We start from the raw sequence: 19,061 nt of genomic DNA on the forward strand, positions 1-19,061 counted from the left end.
CTCTCTCTCTGTGTCTCTCATGAATAAATAAATAAAATCTTTTTTTTTTTTAAAAAAAGTATGGGGAATTGTGATGCGGGCTGGGGCAGGCAGACAGGCGCGCAGGAGGTTCAGGGGAGTTGCCCACGCTGCCGGGACGGCCAGAGGTGCCACACTGGAGAGGTCACCTCAAGAAGGTGGCTTCCCTGAGGCCCTGGCCTCGAGACCCACGCTGAAGGAAGAACAGGGAAGGGCCTGGCGTGAAGCCCTAACGGTTTAATGGACGGGAGCTCCGGGAAGGCTGAGGTCGAGATCGAGCGCTCCGCCGGCAAGGCGGTGCCGCCAGGACTGTCCCCTGGAAGCTGGAGCCCCGACGGGAGCCCGACAGGGAGCGATGCAGGCCGAGGGGCTCGGGAGAGCCGCCGGGGCGAAGGCGCCTGCGGCCGAGGACGGAAGGCCGACTCCGCCAGGCGCACGCGCGCTCCCGGCCGCCAGGGGGCAGCCTCGCTCCCCGGCGGGCCCCGCCCCCCGAACAAATATTTGACATTCCAGGCTTATCTAGAGCGGGGCTGGACCCGAGGAGCGACGCTCCCGCTCCCGCCGGCCCGATTGGCCTAGCGCTCCGGCGGGCGGGGACCAGCGGGCGGGCGCCGGGGTGGGCGGCCCCGAGAGGGGCGGAGGAGGCGCCGGGGCCCCGCGCCGCTGGGAGGTCTGCTCCCCGCTCCCGGCGGACCGCAGCGAGTCGCTTCCGTACTGGGCACCTCGGTCTCTATCCGTTGAGTAGGGACGCGCTGAAGTGTGAGCTCTCTGGGCGAGGCCTCGGAAGCGCCCCCCCCCCCCCCAGGGCGCCCATCTCCTCCGAAAGCGCGAGGTGCGGCTCCCGCCTCGGCGTCCGCGCGGGCCTGGCAGCCCCACGTCCCTTCTCCCGCCAGATTCTTCCGTTTCTCAATCCTATAAATGCGGGAACTTAGAGAAGTCCGGGGCGGCCTGGAGACGCGCCGGAAGGGAGGCTCCCCAAGCACGACGGGGCGAGAGGGTGTTAGGACGGACCTGATCGGGTCGCCGGCCTCGGAGGGAGCAGCGCCGGGGACCCGCGGCCCGTGCGCGCACGCCACACCCTCGTCGCTGGCCCCCACCCCCGGGCGCTCGGTCTCGGGCAGCAGGCCCGTGGTCGCGCGGGGAGGGCGACGGGAACGGGCAGCCGTCTCCACGGGGCAGAGGTGAGCCCCCGGGCCCGGCCGTGCGGCGCCGCCCCGCCTCGAGGGGCTCCCCGGGGCTGGAGCACGGCGCTCCCACCTGCGCACCCCAGGGCCGGGCTGAGGCCAGGTGCTAACGTGTGTGGACAAGCCCTGCCCGTCCCCTCGGTCCCCCGATCCCAAGGCTGTAAGAGCCTCTGCTCACCCTCGGCCCGTGGGTGATAGCGGGTAATTCACCGCCCTCTTGGGTGACTTCCATCAGCCCCCACACCGGCCGTCAGGACCCCCACTGCCCCTGGAATGGCTCCCGGTGATTTTCACAAATGCCACGTGACCCCTACGCCCTGCAGAAGGTCCCTGGGCGCAGGCCTCACGGTGGGGAGGGGCAGAGGGGGACGGGGTCGCCCCAGGAGGCGGGCACGGCCCACGGACCGAGTGGGAGTCGGGCCGCGAGCGCGCACCCGGGCCGGCGAGGGAGCGCGCGCGCTCCGGGCTGGGCGCCGGGCGCCGGGCGCCGGGGCCGCCTGGGTCACGTGGCCGGCGGGGCCGCCAGGTAACTCGCCCGGAGAGGGCGGGGGCCAGCGGCCGCCCCGCCCCACGGGGCGCCGCGGGCGGGTCTCAGCGGCGCCCACTGCGCCGGCCGGGCCGCAGGTGCCGCCCCCGACACACGGGGTCCCGCCCAAGCTGATTGGTGTCTGCCGTCGGCCGGTGCGTGCGTGCGCCTCGTCGGTCCGCGTGTGTCTGGCCGAGCGCCCCCTTCCTCTGCGGCCATGACTCCGCCGCCTCCCCAGCCACCGCCCCCCGGCCCGGACCCCGCCTCGGACTCGGTCGCCGACCCCCGCCCCGCGCCTGGACCCCTGGTCGTGCTGTTCGGGGCCACGGCCGGTGCGTTGGGGCCGGACCTGGGCTCCGACGAGACCGACTTAATCCTCCTGGTCTGGCAAGTGGTGGAGCCGCAGAGCCGGCAGGTACGGCGAGGAGGGGCGGTGGGGCCCCCGCGGGCCGCAGGGGCCGAGGAGCCGTGGCTGATCCGCTCCCCCCGCCGCTCGTAGGTGGGGACGCTGCACAAGTCATTGGTTCGCGCCGAGGCGGCGGCGCTGAGTCCGCAGTGCCGCGAGGCGAGCGGCCTGAGCGCCGACAGCTTGGCGCGGGCCGAGCCGCTGGACAAGGTGCTGCAGCAGGTGAGCTCGGGGCCCGGCCGAGCGGAGGCCCGGCCGGGCCGCGGGGACATTGCCCGGCGGGACAGGCGGCGGGGGGCGAGGCCTGGTGTGCTGCGACCAATCGGCCTGGGTGGTAGGACGGGTTCCTGTTGTTTAAAAGTTTCGGAGGTTCCCGCGTGTGCCGGCCCTTCCTGGGGGCGCGCTGCTTCTCAGCCTTTCCGGGGATCCACTCCTGCTTACGCGGTGGGACGGAAGCCGCGGGACCCCTCCCGGGGCCGGCGGGGCTGGGGGGCCGAGACGCCTTTGGGAACGCGCCTGGCCGGGTCTCCCAGCCCAGCAGTCGGAAGCTAAAAGGGCCGAAGGGGCCCAGCCTTGGCCATAGGTCACGGTCCCCGCCGCCTGCGACCTCGGCCCACCCAGCGGCCTGGGAGACGCGGGAGCGGGGGCGTAGGGCGGGGTCTGCCTGGGAGGCAGACGCCGCCAGGTGTAAGCGGCTCGTCCAGGCCTGCCCCGGCCGGCTGGCCAGGCGTGGGCGCTGTCCGGACCCCGCCTGGAGGCTACCTGCCTCCCGAGCGCAGAGGCCCGGTGCCTCCCAGGCCTGGCTCCAGCGGGAGGCGGCCCCCACTGCTGTTTTCTTTCTCTTGTCTTCACTAACTGCACTCACCCTGTGCCTGGTCTCGAGTGTAAGGGCTTTAAGTGCTTTACGTGCACAAATTCGTTCATTTCCCAGCAACTCCGCTGGTTCTCCGCCGGTGAGGTGCTGAACCTGATCCTGTTCCAGGGGCCCCCAGGCTACACCGTACCTGGAGTGTGCTGAAGGAGAACTGGGTTGGCTTGCCCTGGGCCTGCGCTTAGTGCTTCTCCCTCTCCTCTGGCTGGGAAGCAAGGCCGGGTGGGGGGCGGGGGCTGGGCAGCTTGGGGAGTGCCACCCCCTCTGTGAGCAAACAACTCGGTGCCAGCCGGTCGATAGGGTGTGGGTCAAAGCTCGCACTGCCCCTGGCGTCCAGGTGTGGAGCTCTGTCCTTGGATTTTCTCTGCCCATGGGTTGGTCAGACCTAGAGGCGGGGCTGCCATTGACCATGAGCCAGCTGGGCCTCAGGCAGGATTGGGCCTCCCCCACCTGTCTGAGGGTGGTGCCTGGTCAGGGACAGGTTTAACCTGCTTTGCCCCGCCCCTTCCCACCTGCTTGTCCCACTCCACCAGGTGTTTGCTCTGGCCCCACTCCAGACTCTTGGGAGTGTGTGTGAGGGGGGCTTGGGTGATAATGTGACTGCCCCCATTTGGCCTGGAGAAGCTGACAGTGGACTGGGGGAGAAAAGGGACACAGGACCAGGCCCAAGGACTGTGGCCAACTCCTCCCCAGGCAGGGCAGGGCTGAACATCTAGCTGAACCAGCTTGGTAGCCTGTGTTCTCCCTCCTCCTTCCTCTTGCCCGCCCAGCTGTGAGTCTGTGTCTGTCTCTCTCCCCACTCTCTGTCCCCAGTTCTCACAGCTGGTGAGCGGGGATGTGGCTCTGTTGGGCGGGGGCCCCTACATGCTATGCACTGATGGGCAGCAGCTGCTGCGACAGGTCCTGCACCCTGAGGCCTCCAGGAAGGTATGCCACCGAGGGCACAACGGGGCAGGGTGCCCAGGACCCCCTGTCATGGGGGTGGGCAGGGCAGCTCAGTTCCCCCTATTCATGCCCACTCCCATGTGCCCCCAGAACCTGGTGCTCCCCGACACCTTCTTCTCCTTCTACGACCTCCGCAGAGAGTTCCATGTGCAGCACCCAAACGCCCGCCCTGCCAGGGAGCTCACCGTGGCCACCATGGCACAGGGTATCTGTGACCCGGCGGGGTTAGGGTTGGAGGGGAGGCTGTAGGCTGTTTTTGAGTATGTGCGTCCTGGGGGGTTATATAAACACACGCGGGTTTACACTATCTGCCAAGTCCTGAGGACACATGCTTCTGTGTCTGCGCTGGGGTGTGTTTGGAATACGGACGTCTGTCCGCATAGGTCTGGGCTGGAGACTTGTAAGGACATATGGAGCTGGATCAGAACCAACGTGTTTGCTGGGATTCTGCATGTGTCCCCCAAAGGGACTTGGGCCTGGGTAGGACCAAGATTGGTGCTCATGCTGGGATTTTCTCACGGTTCTTTCTCTGCTCATAGACTTGGGGCTAGAGACAGATGCCACAGAGGATGACTTTGGGGTCTGGGAAGTGAAGACAATGGTAGCGGTCATCCTCCACCTGCTCGAAGGGCCCAGTGGTAAGGTTCGCCTCAGCACCGGTCACCTGCTCTAGGACTGGGCGAGCATCTGCCTCTTACTCCCTTAAACTCCCCATCCCCACTTGTTACCTTCTGTGAGAGACCATAGGTAGGAGCTCCTTTGTCACTGCCTTATCCCCCTCAACTGTCCTCTCTTTGCAGAGCTTGGTGGGGAGACCCCCTCCACCAGACCCTGCTGACCCCCATGCCATATCCTCTCAGGTCAATTGTTTTCGAAGGCAGAGGTGGTAAAGCAGAAGTATGAGACAGGTCCTTGGTGAGTGTGGGGGCCGGGGTGGGCGGTGACACGTGTGGGGGCGCAGCTCTGACTCTGTGCCCCGCCCCCACAGCAGCAAGGCCGACGTGGTGGACAGTGAGACCGTGGTGCGGGCCCGCGGGTTGCCCTGGCAGTCATCAGACCAGGATGTGGCTCGATTCTTCAAAGGGCTCAACATTGCCAGGTAGGTACGGCAGGATGGGTGGGCTCCGGCGGGCAGGCCTGCCCGGGAGGCACTAACGCAGCACTGGCTCGGCAGGGGCGGCGTCGCACTCTGCCTCAACGCCCAGGGCCGCAGAAACGGCGAGGCCCTCATCCGCTTTGTGGACAGCGAGCAGCGGGACCTAGCGCTGCAGAGACACAAGCACCACATGGGTGTCCGCTATATTGAGGTGGGCTTTGGGCCGGGGGAGCAGCAGGGCAGAGCCGAGGCCGGCCAGGCTGGAGACACACGGGCTGTCCCCGCTGTCCCCACAGGTATATAAAGCAACAGGAGAGGAGTTTGTCAAGATCGCGGGGGGTGAGTGTGCTCCCAGCAGCAGCGGCGGCTCCCCTGGTTCTCCGTCCATGTCCCACTGGCCCACCGCCCCCTGCCTTTCTGCTCCCCTATGTGCCGGGCGTAGGTGGGTGTGTGGAAGGGCACGGATGAGGTCAGTGGGTGACTTCCATGCCTCTCACCAAGGCACATCACTAGAGGTGGCTCGTTTCCTGTCACGGGAAGACCAAGTGATACTGCGGCTACGGGGACTGCCCTTCTCAGCCGGGCCAGCGGACGTGCTGGGCTTTCTGGGGCCAGAGTGCCCGGTGACTGGGGGTGCTGATGGGCTGCTCTTTGTGCGCCACCCTGACGGCCGGCCCACTGGTGATGCCTTTGCCCTCTTTGCCTGTGAGGAGCTGGCACAGGCTGCCCTGCGCAGGCACAAGGGCATACTGGGTAAGCGATACATTGAACTCTTCCGGAGCACTGCAGCTGAGGTGCAGCAGGTGAGCACCCAGGGCTCCCCCTACCCACTGTGTGCTAATCCAGGGTACCCCTTCCATGCCTTGGACCCCTGCCCTATGTGGCGTGACCGGCCTGTCACTGCCTTCCTTACCAGGTCCTGAACCGCTACGCATCCAGCCCACTCCTTCCCGCACTCACGGCTCCACTGCTCCCCATCCCCTTCCCACTGGCAGCTGGGACTGGGAGAGACTGTGTACGCCTTCGGGGCCTGCCCTACACCGCCACCATCGAAGACATCCTGAGCTTTCTGGGGGAGGCAGCGGCCGACATCCGGCCCCACGGTGTGCACATGGTGCTCAACCAGCAGGTGGGGCTGGTGCCAGTGGGGAGACCTCCATAGTGAGAGAGGGGTTTGTGGTTGCGGGTCAGGTGCTCTAGCACGTGACAGATCACAGACCCTTTACGAGACCACCATGTGCGCAGGGCCGGCCATCTGGCGATGCTTTCATCCAGATGACGTCAGCAGAGCGGGCCCTAGCTGCTGCTCAGCGTTGCCATAAGAAAGTGATGAAGGAACGCTATGTGGAAGTGGTCCCCTGCTCCACAGAGGAGATGAGTCGCGTGCTAATGGGGGGCACCTTGGGCCGCAGTGGCATGTCCCCTCCACCCTGCAAGCTGCCCTGTGAGTGTCCCAGAGGCTGGGGAAGGAGGTGTGTGCGGGCCGAGCTGTTACAACTTTCACTTTCTACAGGGAGACACTTTACTGGCTGCCTCACCCAGGGCAGTGCTGGGCTCCCTGCAGATGCGCTCTCTACTTCTGCCTCCAGGCCTCTCACCACCCACCTACGCCACCTTCCAGGCCACCCCAACACTCATTCCCGCTGAGACGGCAGCTCTGTATCCCTCTTCAGCACTGCTCCCGGCTGCCAGGGTGCCTGCTGCCCCCACCCCTGTTGCCTACTACCCAGGGCCAGCCACTCAACTCTACATGAACTATACTGCTTACTACCCCAGGTACCAGCTGCTTAAGAAAACTCCACAGTCTTGCCCCAATTCTGGTTTGGGGGAGGTTCATGATCCCCTTTCTGGGCCAGACAGTCCAAGGTCTGTTAGAGCTGGGACTTATTCTAAGATGGTCAAGGGAGTGACAGGTATGGCCTGGCGGATACCATCTATAGATTGGAATGGAGAGGACTCTAGAGACTGAGGTTTTAGGGAGGAGGAGTTGAACTAAGCACAAGGCAGAGACCAGGGGAGGAGAGAGGCAGGTGGGACTGCACTCCTAAAATCCCTGCCTCTCCCATCCTAGCCCCCCAGTGTCCCCCACCACGGTGGGCTACCTCACCACACCTCCTGCTGCCCTGGCCTCTGCTTCCACCTCAGTGTTGTCCCAGCCAGGTGCCCTGGTCCGTATGCAGGGTGTCCCATATACAGCCGGTATGAAGGATCTGCTCAGCGTCTTCCAAGCCTATCAGGTGAGGTGTGGCTGGAGGGCACGGGAACGTGGCTGAGCCAGGGGCTCCCTCCCCTAAATCTCTTTCCCTCCTGCAGTTAGCCCCTGATGACTACACCAGTTTGGTGCCTGTTGGTGACCCGCCTCGCACTGTGCTACAGGCCCCCAAAGAGTGGGTGTGTTTGTAGGTGAGGGAGCCAGGAGGTAAGAGCTGGCTGATGTCTAACATGTCTCTCTTGCGTCCAGAGAATCAGTATCCTCAATCAGGTGGCTTCTGGCTTGTCAAAGCTCTCAGAAAGCACCTAGAGGAGCTCAAGCCCCAGGTCCATCTCCCACTTGTTGCTGTCTGTTCACCCCAAAGATGATGGCTGGACCCCTGCATGCAGGGCTGGGGGTGGAATGGTGTTACCCTGCTCCCAATGGCCTGATCTAGGCCTCCTGAGTAGCAGCAAGAGAGCCTTTGGTTGGTTTTGGCTGTGGGGCTGATGTCCACAGCAGGCTTGGTTTTCTTTTTAAAATGTAAGCCCTGGTGCCTTCAGTGTATGACTCCTGGGAGCTTCTGAGTAAAGATCCCAACGTTCTACCTTCCCCTGTCCCTTCTGGTAGGGGGCAGGGAGACAGAGAATGCTGGCCCTGACCCCCAGGATACTTGGACCTTAGTGGCCACATTGTGCCATGGGTCTGAGGATGCTAACTCTCCGCTTGGCACAAGGAATATCAGGTGGCAAAATCACAGTTGGTTTTGATGGACTGTACTGCAGTATCCCCAGAGGACACTAGAGGGCAGGAAGCCCTCACACAAAAACTCAGACTTGAATTTTAAAGGGGACTTTCTGCCTACTTTTCATGCACACCTTGGGCGGGCCAGTTGTCTTGAATTCAGCAGACTTCGTGGAATGCCCTTTGCACCCATTAAGAGGGTACATAATTGAAGCTTTGGAAAGAATTTGGAATTCTGCTTACTTCTCCGTAAAATAAAGGTTCCTAACCAGGTGGACTTTTTAAAAGCCAAAGTGCCCTTTAGCTTTGGATCCCAGAGTGTGGGGCTCCACGCTTGCCCCAGGCAGAGGAAAACTCAGGCAGATTTCAAGGACACTGTTAACCTGTCATCATTTATTATTTCAGCACTGTAACTGAGGAACCTGAATTGCTGGCTCTTCCCTTTGTTATTTGTGTAAGGAGCACTATACTCCTAGAAAAGGTTTTAAAATACAAAATGTCTAAGAAAACACAATTCCAAGTGCTGTAAACATAACTCAGAACCAATTCCTTAACTGAACATCACCCATTTTAAAAAACATAAGGTTTCAACTTGAGCCCATCTGAGTGTTAAAGATAACCATCTGTACTGAATATTAAAAACAGGGCTTCAAGGCCAGAGGGCGCCTGGTTGGCACAGTCGATTGAGCATCCTACACTTGGTTTCAGCTCAGGTGGTGATCTTGTGAGGCTCCCTTTGCCCCTCCCCCTGTAAAATAAGTAAGTCTTCAAACAAATAAGAACCACCACCCCAGGGCTTCACTGCCAGATCCAGCAGAGCTCTATAATGGTTAGCCTTGGGCAGGGGTGGGTTGCACAGGCAGCAGCACCAAAAGTAAACCTGAAGACAAGACATCTGGTCCCTTTCAAGCTGTTTTCAGCTATGTTTCTCTGAGAATCTCTAGTAAGCAAAAGGCTGCTTATCTCATTCCTCAACCCAGAATCAGCACAGGTTGGTTGGGGTAGGGGTAGGGGCCAGGGCATGCTGAGTTGCTCAATGTTGCTACTAGAAGTCAGTTTACACAATCCAATGGATATGTGCTTTAACACCACTTCTGTTGCACAAAGTTTAAAGTCTTTACCTACAAAGCCAAAAAATATTGATTCTTAAACCAAAGATTTTACAAAATGATACAAGACTGCCCACATAGTATACAAAGCTCTATTTTAAAATTTAACTTTTATTTTAAATAGGAAAGCATTTCTAGTGCTACAGGCATCAAGGTATTTAAAAGGCATCGAAATTTGGTGCATAGCAACTCTGGATCATAGAGGCTTTTATTCCTGAAGGCAGCAGAGCAACCCCCAAAGGGTCTTGCAAAAACCCCATGTGAAGCAGCTACCCCAGGGGCAAGGGGGTAGAGGCAAGTCCGGCCAGCTGTCTGGAGCTTCCTGTCAGGGGCCGCCTCTCACAACCCCTCCAAAGGAAGCTGTAGGCTGCCAACTACAGGCCCTGAAGCAAATCTCACTATCCACACTCTGACACAAAACTTAAAGAAAATATGAAAACACCCAGCTCCAAGAGGGACTAGAGTGATTTGCTGAAGGATATACATTTTTCTCTAACTAGTTTTAGGGGGAAAATTAAATCATCATGGTTTGAAGGGGGCATAAAAATAAAAAGACCATACTTCATCCTGTAGGAGGTGAACAGTTCCTACCTGGCTGACTAGAGGTGGTGGCCAGTGACCCGGCTCCCTCTGCCCAGGCCTCAGCTGACCTCAATAGAGTCCTGGCATCTAGGACTCATTATCCCCTGGAGTGACAACATCAAGCCTTTGACCAGCTCAGCACACTGTCGCACATATAGGCACTCAAAAGAATTTCCTTCCTGAATAAATGAAATTACATGATTTTGTGTGCAAACATTCTACAAACTTCAGGTGCTTTGAAATGGCCCCAGCCTTGGAATAGGTAATAATCCCATTAATGGGATGGGTAAGGGCAGAGTTTGGAAAAAGCACCCAACTCGGGCACCTCCTTTGGTAGACAGCAGGCTGGAGTTTCTTACTGGCCCCTGTGTTGGGCACCAGCCTCACCAGCAGCAGCACCAGGGCATCTTTGGTGTGGAGGGTTAGGTCTATGATGCTACCTCATGTTTGGGTTTGCCTCAAAGCCTTTTGGGGAAAAGGCTGGTTTTTAGGTCATGCAGAAGGGACCAGGTAGGCCAGAATCATTTTAGGCTGTAAACAGAATGAGGGATAAGCCTTCCATGCCACTGTGAATTTTAAAAGCTTCCCATCTGGAGTCCTGTATTTTCTCTGTTCCTATTTTTTTTTTTTTTCTTCCTGCTCCTCTTTTGAAGCATAGCTTATTTGTGTTTAGCTTCTGACACAGCCTGGCCTCTAGAGTTGAGCTAGAACCAGCAAATTTGCCTAAGCCATCATAAGGCTATGGCTTCAAAGGATATAGAGCAGCCAAATGCAGATAAACTACCATTCGGAAAAGGTCTGGGACCAGAGGACACAAGAAAAGCACTCCACAGCGTACTTGTTTGCAGGATGGCAGGATATTAAAGCTACCAAGCTAAAAAACCCACCTTTCAAAGTCACCTTACATGTCGCTATCTTATCCAAGGCCCTGAGGGAAAAAAGCAATTTCAACATGGAGTCATTATGGAGAGACTGCAGGAAGATTACCTAAAAAGTTATAAAAAGGCTATGCTCTGGAATGTCGTTTTATATTCCAACACTTCAATGATTGGAATGGTCTCCTCACGTTAACAGTTTACTTTTATAAGAGGTATGAGCTACATTTGGCTTTATTTCCTATAAATCTATGAAAGGCTTTAGGGCATGCTGAGTTTCTGAGGCATAGGTGTGGGCTTGGGAGAATTTTTTTTTCATGTTTACCTCTGGAAGGTTTTATCAAAAGTTACTACTTTAAAAATATCATCAAAGCTAAAGAGTCCTTCAAATGACCATAAAGGAGTACAAATCACCAATCACAGCTAAGCAATCAGGTCACTTGCAAAAGCAGCATCTCTGAAATGGAGAGCCTGCTGCATTCACACTCAAAGCACCCATCATATAAAAGTATCCTATTTAAATATAAAAAGCAAAGCTCATTTCCCCAAAGCTCAGTCTATGCTGCTCCTGTTCTTTTACAAAAATCTACCCAAGGCCTGAGGTGGAGGAATGCTGCTTTCCCCACATACAGTGATCCCAACTCCTGGCGCCAGTCCTGAAGGCCACAGAATTGGAAACCCAAGGTCCAAGGAGAGAAACATGCTGAGAAGTCCATGGTGGTGGACACATGGCTGCAGCGAGCACTGTTAGTTAGAGCCCATCGGATCTTCCTCTATCCAGGGAATTGGGACCTGGGAGGGGAGCCTCCCTGCTCGCCCCTGTTCCTTGGGAAACAGAAATCTGGGACATGTCTCTCCCAATTATCTCGTTCACTGAAAAACAAGAAAAGGGAAAATGATTAGTGACCTCTGTGTGACTGACCATAGGATGCTCAAAGGCAAGTTCCATTTCAAACACGTTTTTTCGCTTTCTGAAGTTTTCTATAAAGGTAAATGCAGTGCTTAAAGCCTACTCCTAAACTGAATGGAGACCTAAGTCCAGAAGCTATTCCAGCCTCTGCTTTTCCCTTTCAGTTCAGTTTGGGTTGGGAAGGGAGATGGCTCAGGGAACAGGAAACATTCTTACCCTCATTCTAAAAAGCTCATGCTCGGGATCCCTGGGTGGCTCAGCGGTTTGGCGCTTGCCTTTGGCCCAGGGCGCGATCCTGGAGACCCGGGATCGAATCCCACGTTGGGCTCCCGGTGCATGGAGCCTGCTTCTCCCTCTGCCTATGTCTAACCTCTCTCTCTCTCTATCATAAATAAATAAAAATTAAAAAATAAAAATAAAAAGCTCATGCTCTAGAACTGAAGATAGCATACTTCTTAAATGTGTTTACATTAATCTAACTTTTCCTTAATTTGCATCCCTTTAGGAGGGTCTTCCCCTTCTGATTCCTGGAGAGTACTTTGTATGTAAAGTGAGTGAAAATAAATGCTTTGGTGAGAATAAAAGAATATTTGGGAATTGTTCTGTTACTTTATGCTAATACAAGTATCATTTATTATGTTGGGGGCATTTATACTGTTTCTCATCCTTTCAGAAAAGATTCTTGCTTTTTTGTTGGTTTCCATGACAAGCCAAGCAGTAAACATATAATGCTCTGTGAAGTCCAATACAAAAAACTTCAGTCTTAAGTAACCAGTATAGAAATTCTCCCAGTAAGAATCTTAAGTTCTCTCATCATGAGAATTCTTTGCTTTGAAATGAAAATTCTTTATCAACTAAAGATTATACTCCTAGGCATATTCTCAAAAGAATTGAAAACACACGTAAACTTGTACTCAAATACAAGGTCACAGCAGCACTATTCATAACAGTCCCAAAGTGGAAACAACCCAGATGTCTACCAAGTGATGAATGGATAAACAAAATATGGGCTATCCATACAGTGGAACACTATTCAGCCACAAGAAGGAATGAAGTTCTAATACATGCTACAACATAGATGAACCTTGAAAAGATGATGCTAAGTGAAAAAAAAAAAAAAAACCAGACACAAAAGATCATACACGGTTTGATTCCATTTGTATAAAATAGCACAAACATGTTAACCACGCACCTCGTTACCAGGAGTATGGTGGGAGTGACTGCTATTAGCAGGTATGGGTTTCTTTCTTTCTTTCTTTCTTTCTTTCTTTCTTTCTTTCTTTCTTTCTTTCTTTTTTGGAGGGATCAAAGTTTTATAAAATTAGATAATGGTCATAGTTGCACAACTCTGTGAATATACTAAAGCCACTGAATGATACATTTTCAAGGATGAATTTTACAGTAATGAATTATATCTCAATATAGCTGTTATAAATGAAAATAGGCCAAGACAAAACAACAACTTAGAAATGTGATGTGATCACAGAGCAAAGGAGACACTATCAATCACTTAAAAAAAAATCTTCAAGTATTAAATTAACATCTCTTTATAGTTTAGGTAATCAAAAAAATTCTTCAAATTCATATACTGATGGCTAGAAGAAGGAACTAACATTCACTTCACAAATATTTATTGAGCATCTATGAGAGTTTACAACTGAAATTTTATAACTTATTTCATCTTCAAAACATGTTAAGGTAACTACTAACCCACTTTATAGATCAGTTAACTGAGGCTTTGGCAGTTCACATCATTTGCTTAGTAAATGGTGGAATTAAGTTCCAAACACCCATCATTTCTTGGAGGCCAAGAGTAGAGAAACAGAGAAATCTTTCAAAGAAAATAGGAAAGACCTGGAGAAATGTGATGCTTGGGGAGGGAGAGGGAGTATGTTGAAAGTGAGGAAAGGGAGACAGGGAAGAGTGTATAAAGGGGACAGAAATAGAAAAGGCAGCCGTTGGCACCTGTTATTCCAAGTCCCATAACAAGCAAGGAACAGAGTTTTCAGTATGGACACCATGTATAGTCTATGGGCTAGTCTTAAGCCAAGATGGAGCATAAGCATGGCCCAGGATCTGTGTGTGTGAACTCTCACATAACTCACCACATTGAATTACTGGTACGGGACATCATCATCTGTCTCAAATAGTTTGTGAGCTCTTAAAAGGCAAGGACCTTACTGATGAGGAAACATGAGTTGTTTTTTTTTAAAGATTTTATTTATTCATGAGAGAGACACAGAGACAGAGATGAGAGAGAAAGAGAGAGAGAGAGAGAGAGAGAGAGAGAGAGAGAGAGGCAGAGACACAGCAGAGGGAGAAGCAGGCTCCATGCCAGGGGCCCGACGTGGGACTAGATCCCAGGTCTCCAGGATTACACCCTGGGCCGAAGGTGGTGCTAAACCGCTGAGCCACCTGGGCTGCCCAGAAACATCAGTTTTTGATGACTGAATAAATGGATCCTAATTCAATATAATTACTTGGAAACTATTGGGATTGGTATACAGAAAGGTGGTAGGGTAGGAAAAGGACCAGAAAATGTTATTAAGACTAATGCATGACATCTGATTTTGATTTTGACAGTGTTTATTTTATTTTATTTTATTTATTTTATTTTATTTTATTTATTTTATATTTTATTTTTATTTTATTTTATTTTTTATTTTATTTTATTTTTTATTTTATTTTATTTTTTATTTTATTTTATTTTTTATTTTATTTTTTTATATTTTATTTTTTTTATTTTATTTTATATTTTATTTTATATTTTATATTTTATTTTATATTTTATATTTTATTTATTTTATTTTATTTTATTTTATTTTATATTATATTTTATTTTTTTATTATTTTAACAGTGTTTATTTTAGACCGATCTCCCAGCAGTGGCAACAAGCCAAATATAGAAGGGAGTACCAGCTGACAGTCTTCTTTTCCCAGTGCTTATCCCCTCCAAGGACAGTTAACTTCGGAGATGTTCCAAGCTGCCATTTAACACACCTTCTTAAATTACCTCAATTTTCAAGTTTTACATCTACACAGTGATGAGAAATGGTGCTTTATCATCATCAAAAGTCACATGAGTATTTTTTCCCTGTATCTTACGTTTTCTTGAGGATGAGGGTATATATCCAGCACTATCCACCCACTTAACAAGTACACTTTGATGATAAGGACAAACACATCATTTTCTGAGGTAGCCAGGTGATGTTTACAGAAAAGCTTGATCAAAGCTATTTTATTTCTGTTCCCCCTTATCAAAGTTCTGTTGTTCTTTTGCCTGTGGCTTAACCTCACTTAGCTCCAGCAAGCTGGAAGGTTCTTGACTGGGATTTTCAGACTATGATAAAGCCAAGAAGATTTTCCACAAAGAAGCATTCAAGCTGACTGTACTCAAATATACTTTGATACAGAATATTAGTACATAAAATTAGATTTACATAAATACATAAAAATTAGTAGATTTAAATTCCAGCAGAGCAAGGACCTTATCTATCTTGTTTTTCACTGAACCCTTAATGCTTGGTACCTACTGCATGCTGAATACAATAACTAGCCAAGTGAGTATTTTAATATAATTTGGGTACTTGGGAAAACAACAAAAATTATGCTCAAATAATTGCTACAGGTGAATGCTGAATATGAATTTTAGGACAAGGAGTCAGAACTAGAACAAAGCAGTCCTTTTGTCGCCCTTTAGCAATGACTTGAGCACAGTATTGCACAGAATCCACTGTTCTTCTCTGCCTCTCACTTCTCCCCGAGGCTGGGAGCTTTGGGCTCAGACTCCTACCTCTGGATTCCTGGAATAGTTTTCTGTTATAATTGGCCAAAATTTGAGTGTCAACTTAAGCAAGTCAAAATTATTACTGGTAAACAAATCTATGATGTAAATTATTAACAATACTGATAAACACAGTATTTCTTTAAGTATAATTGATACATATTTATATTAGTTTCAGGTGTACAACTTAGTGATTATAAAATCTTAATGATTTGACATTGTTATTTCTTAAAAATACCAACAGCTTGGTAAATTTGGAAACCAAATTTCATTTTCTACTTTCTTTTGAATATATATGACTGAATTTATTCATTTATTTAAACCCTAGTCCAGAAGGTGTTTGAGGTGGCTTTATGTTTTTTCATCAATTTAATTAAGAGCAGAAAGAGTTTACAGCCCTATTATGCAATTTTATCATTCCCCCTTAAAAAGAGTAAAGTGAATTAAAAGCCTAGAACAAGAGTCAACAGCCCTCAACACCCATGTTAATAGGTTATGTAGGTCACAGCATTTGGCCCACTTGTGACAGCTGCCAGTTACTCCAACACCTGGGTCTCCTGTGCCACCACAACAGAAGTACTCAGAGCCATCAGCAGTATTTGCTATAAGAACAAGTTCTTTATCCAGAAATTGCTATCCAAATTAAGAGTTTACTGGAATGCTACTTCTATACACAAGAATGAGGTATTGTAACAACAGGTCTCTTATTTAGAGCTATTTCCAATGCTTAAAGGTTTCAGAGCTAGAAGTGACAATCCTGGTGTGGTATGAAATCTCACCACCAGGTGGAGAGGGGCAGAGTAACCCAGGACACTGCCTCTGGGGTAGGCACCTAGTCATATGCACAAAAGCCCAAAGGGCCTTTCTAACTAGCATCTGAGCATCTTGAGAATTTCTGTAAATGATTTCTGGGTATAATTAGACTATTTATATATATTATTTCATTTTGAAGCTGCAATGATCATTCGTCCAGGTTTGACAAATCCATCTCTTCTTCCCTTCTCTCTACCTAAATAAAGCTTAAAGGTATAATCCATTCTTTGGTGAGCAATTTTATGGAAATGTTATTTTTTTTATAAACGAAGAGTGCAATTATTTTCTGAATTCCACTTGAAATGAAAAAAAAAACACGAGAAATTTAGAAGGAATGATTTTAAATGGATGAGAAATCTAATTTTTAAAAAGATTTTATTTATTCATGAGAGACACAGAGAGAGGCAGAGACCCAGGCAGAGGGAGAGGCAAGCTCCTGCAGGGAGCCTGACTTCGGACTCAATCCCAGGACTCCAGGATTATGCCCTGAGCCAAAGGCAGACGCTCAACTGCTGGGCCACCTAGGCATCCCGAGAAATCTAATATTTATGGGTTTATTATTCTATAACACAGTTCTGCTAAGATACACTTTTAGTTCTTTTTTTTTTTTTCAAAGATTTTATTTATTCATTCATGAGAGAATCAGAGAGAGAGAGAGAGAGAGAGGCAGAGGCACAGGCAGAGGGAGAAGCAGGCTCCATGCAGGGAGCCCGATGTGGGACTTTGTGGGACTTGAACCCAGGAATCCGGAATCATGCCCTGAGCCAAACGCAGGCGCGCTCAACCACTGAGCCACCCAGGCGTCCCATTTTCCAATTCATTCTTAGTAACTGAATTTAGCTATTCACATGGCCACTCAGCTATAAACTACATTTCCCAGCTTCCCTTTTGTAGTTAGGTATGACCATATAAATTTGTTTTTTTTCCAAAGAAATGTGAACCAAAGTGATGCGCGCATCTTCCTCATACCCAGCTCAATAACCTCTTCACTTCTTTCCCCCCTACCTCTTGCTTTGGGCTAAGTCTCAAATCAAAGGGGTGACTCTTGCTTTGACAATAACTAAGGAAACAGAGAAACAATGAAATAAAAGGAATCCTGATCTCTAAATTACTATGAAGTGTGAGAGAAACTTCCAATGTGGTTAAGTCACTGTATTTTAGAATCTCCATTAGAGTAACCTAGCTTATATTATTAACGAGAATAAAACTCATCACCATAGGGATCCCTGGGTGGCCCAGCGGTTTAGCACCTGCCTTTGGCCCAGGGCATGATCCTGGGGACCCGGGATTGAATCCCACATCGGCTCCCGGTGCATGGAGCCTGCTTCTCCCTCTGCCTATGTCTCTGCCTCTCTCTCTCTCTCTGTGTGACTATCATAAATAAAAAAAAATAAAAAAATAAAAATAAAAAAAACCTCATCACCATAAAGATAACACAGAAAGAATATTTAAGTATTTTAAGCAAGAACCAAGATAGCTTGAGCTCTACCATGCCAAGTTTTTAATTAAATCATTTTATTATTTTTTTAAGATCTTATTTATTTATTCATGAGAGACAGACAGACAGAGAGAGGCAGAGACACAGGCAGAGGGAGAAGCAAGCCCCATGTAGGGAGCCCGCGCGGGACTCAATCCCAGGTCTCCAGGATCACGACCTGGGCCGAAGGCGGTGCCAAACTGCTGAGCCACCTGGGCTGCCCTAATTAAGTCATTTTAAATTTTACCCTAAATGTTACACAGCTTTCAACCACAGAACAAAGTGAAAATGTATGCACAAAAATTAGAAGACATCCTTCACTTTTTAACACTAGCTTTATTACTCGTAAAGGAAAATTATGATAGTTTTTTTTTTTTACCACACACGTAATAACAAGGGAATCAGTCTTGTTATTACGTGTTCTTTCTTCTTAAGAAATCTCTTATATGTATGATACCATAGTCAGTGTCATATAGATATTTCCTCTAAAAAAGGTTGTAAATCAAAACATTCTTCAAAGACAAACATTAAATCTGTAGCTGACTAAACAGTACACAGGTACCTAAAAGTGTATTCAAGTATCAGCATATATCCTTATTTTAAATCAGCAAAAACTAAAATATGAAAAAATAAAAACCAGAACCCACTTCTTTTTAATTTGTGTGAAGATGTTGGATTCAGAAGGATTTTAAGATTATAAGAAGATTCCTTCTTTTTCCCTTTTTGTTTTTTTGCACACTGTACATATTCTCTGGATTATCTTGTCCATTTCTATATATGCTCATTCCCAAATCTGACCTCCGGGGACCCAACCTGAGCTCCAGAACCATAAACCCACAAGTTTCATTTCATCACCTGTGCTACGGACCCTGTGTATACTTGCCTCTTCAAGACATGCTTCAAAAATTTTCTTCATTCTTTCAGCTCTTCAATCTACCCACCTTCCCTCCTGGATCCTTCTTATCATTACTAAGTATGGTAAGGCTTTCTACCTTAAACAAGCAAGCAAACAAATAAAAATCCTAGAGCCCACTTAGCTCCCTATGTCTAATTTTTTCTTTCATTGCTTAATATCTTTTTTTTTTTTTTAAGAATTTTTTTTTTAATTTTTATTTATTTATGATAGTCACACAGAGAGAGAGAGAGAGAGAGGCAGAGACACAGGCAGAGGGAGAAACAGGCTCCATGCACCGGGAGCCCGACGTGGGATTCGATCCCGGGTCTCCAGGATCGCGCCCTGGGCCAAAGGCAGGCGCTAAACTGCTGCGCCACCCAGGGATCCCCTCATTGCTTAACATCTTAAAGGAGTTATCTACACTGCTTGCTCTTTCATGTTTCTATGTTCATGTTTCTGTTCTTACCTCTTGTTCACTCCTTAGTCATATATTGATCCCTTCATTCCACAAAAACACTTCTTACCAAGGTCACTAGTGATCTTCTTATCAAGATCACTAGTGATCAACTTACTTGTTGCTACATACATAGGAAGAGCTATGAAGAGATAAAACTCTAGAAGAGATAAAACTTTCA

The 19,061-nt window shown here is 50.0% G+C and overlaps 2 protein-coding genes across 6 annotated transcripts in view; one reads left to right on the forward strand and one right to left on the reverse strand.

Moving 5' to 3' along the window:
* Window positions 1-1,375: 1,375 nt before the first annotated feature.
* On the forward strand, window positions 1,376-9,873 carry ESRP2 (epithelial splicing regulatory protein 2). 4 transcript variants are annotated; one of them, XM_041770057.1, is made up of 16 exons: window positions 1,376-2,143; window positions 2,228-2,356; window positions 3,819-3,932; window positions 4,041-4,155; window positions 4,490-4,588; window positions 4,811-4,865; window positions 4,939-5,049; window positions 5,125-5,257; window positions 5,343-5,385; window positions 5,548-5,849; window positions 5,963-6,175; window positions 6,292-6,490; window positions 6,636-6,822; window positions 7,118-7,283; window positions 7,360-7,465; window positions 9,664-9,873. In XM_041770057.1, the coding sequence occupies exons 1-15, from the start codon at window positions 1,946-1,948 to the stop codon at window positions 7,447-7,449; spliced, it is 2,154 nt and encodes a 717-aa protein (XP_041625991.1). In that variant the 5' UTR covers window positions 1,376-1,945; the 3' UTR covers window positions 7,450-7,465; window positions 9,664-9,873. The 4 variants fall into 4 exon arrangements, 3 of the variants coding, with proteins under 3 accessions (XP_041625991.1, XP_041625990.1, XP_041625992.1); XM_041770056.1 differs by lacking the exon at window positions 9,664-9,873 and having other exon boundaries at window positions 7,360-8,268; XM_041770058.1 differs by lacking the exon at window positions 9,664-9,873 and having other exon boundaries at window positions 4,942-5,049; window positions 7,360-8,268.
* NFATC3 (nuclear factor of activated T cells 3) overlaps window positions 9,182-19,061 on the reverse strand; it is a 138,987-nt gene continuing 129,107 nt past the window's right edge. Inside the window, exon 10 of one of the 2 annotated variants that reach the window (XM_041770053.1) lies at window positions 9,182-11,420. In XM_041770053.1, coding sequence (XP_041625987.1) covers window positions 11,299-11,420 — 122 coding nt within the window. In that variant the 3' untranslated portion in view covers window positions 9,182-11,298. The remainder of the gene's footprint in view (window positions 11,421-19,061) is intronic. The other variant, XM_041770054.1, reaches the window with a different exon arrangement.

This window comes from Vulpes lagopus, chromosome 10, assembly GCF_018345385.1.
Source record: "Vulpes lagopus strain Blue_001 chromosome 10, ASM1834538v1, whole genome shotgun sequence".
In the NCBI taxonomy this organism is placed as follows: Eukaryota; Metazoa; Chordata; class Mammalia; order Carnivora; family Canidae; genus Vulpes; species Vulpes lagopus.

Coding starts and splice junctions, on each gene's coding strand:
- ESRP2 (XM_041770057.1), top strand. CDS start 1,946: ATGACTCCGCCGCCTCCCCAGCCACCGCCCCCCGGCCCGGACCCCGCC. Junction 4,866..4,938: donor AAGTATGAGACAGGTCCTTG/GTGAGTGTGGGG, acceptor CCGCCCCCACAG/CAGCAAGGCCGACGTGGTGG. Junction 6,176..6,291: donor ACATGGTGCTCAACCAGCAG/GTGGGGCTGGTG, acceptor CCATGTGCGCAG/GGCCGGCCATCTGGCGATGC.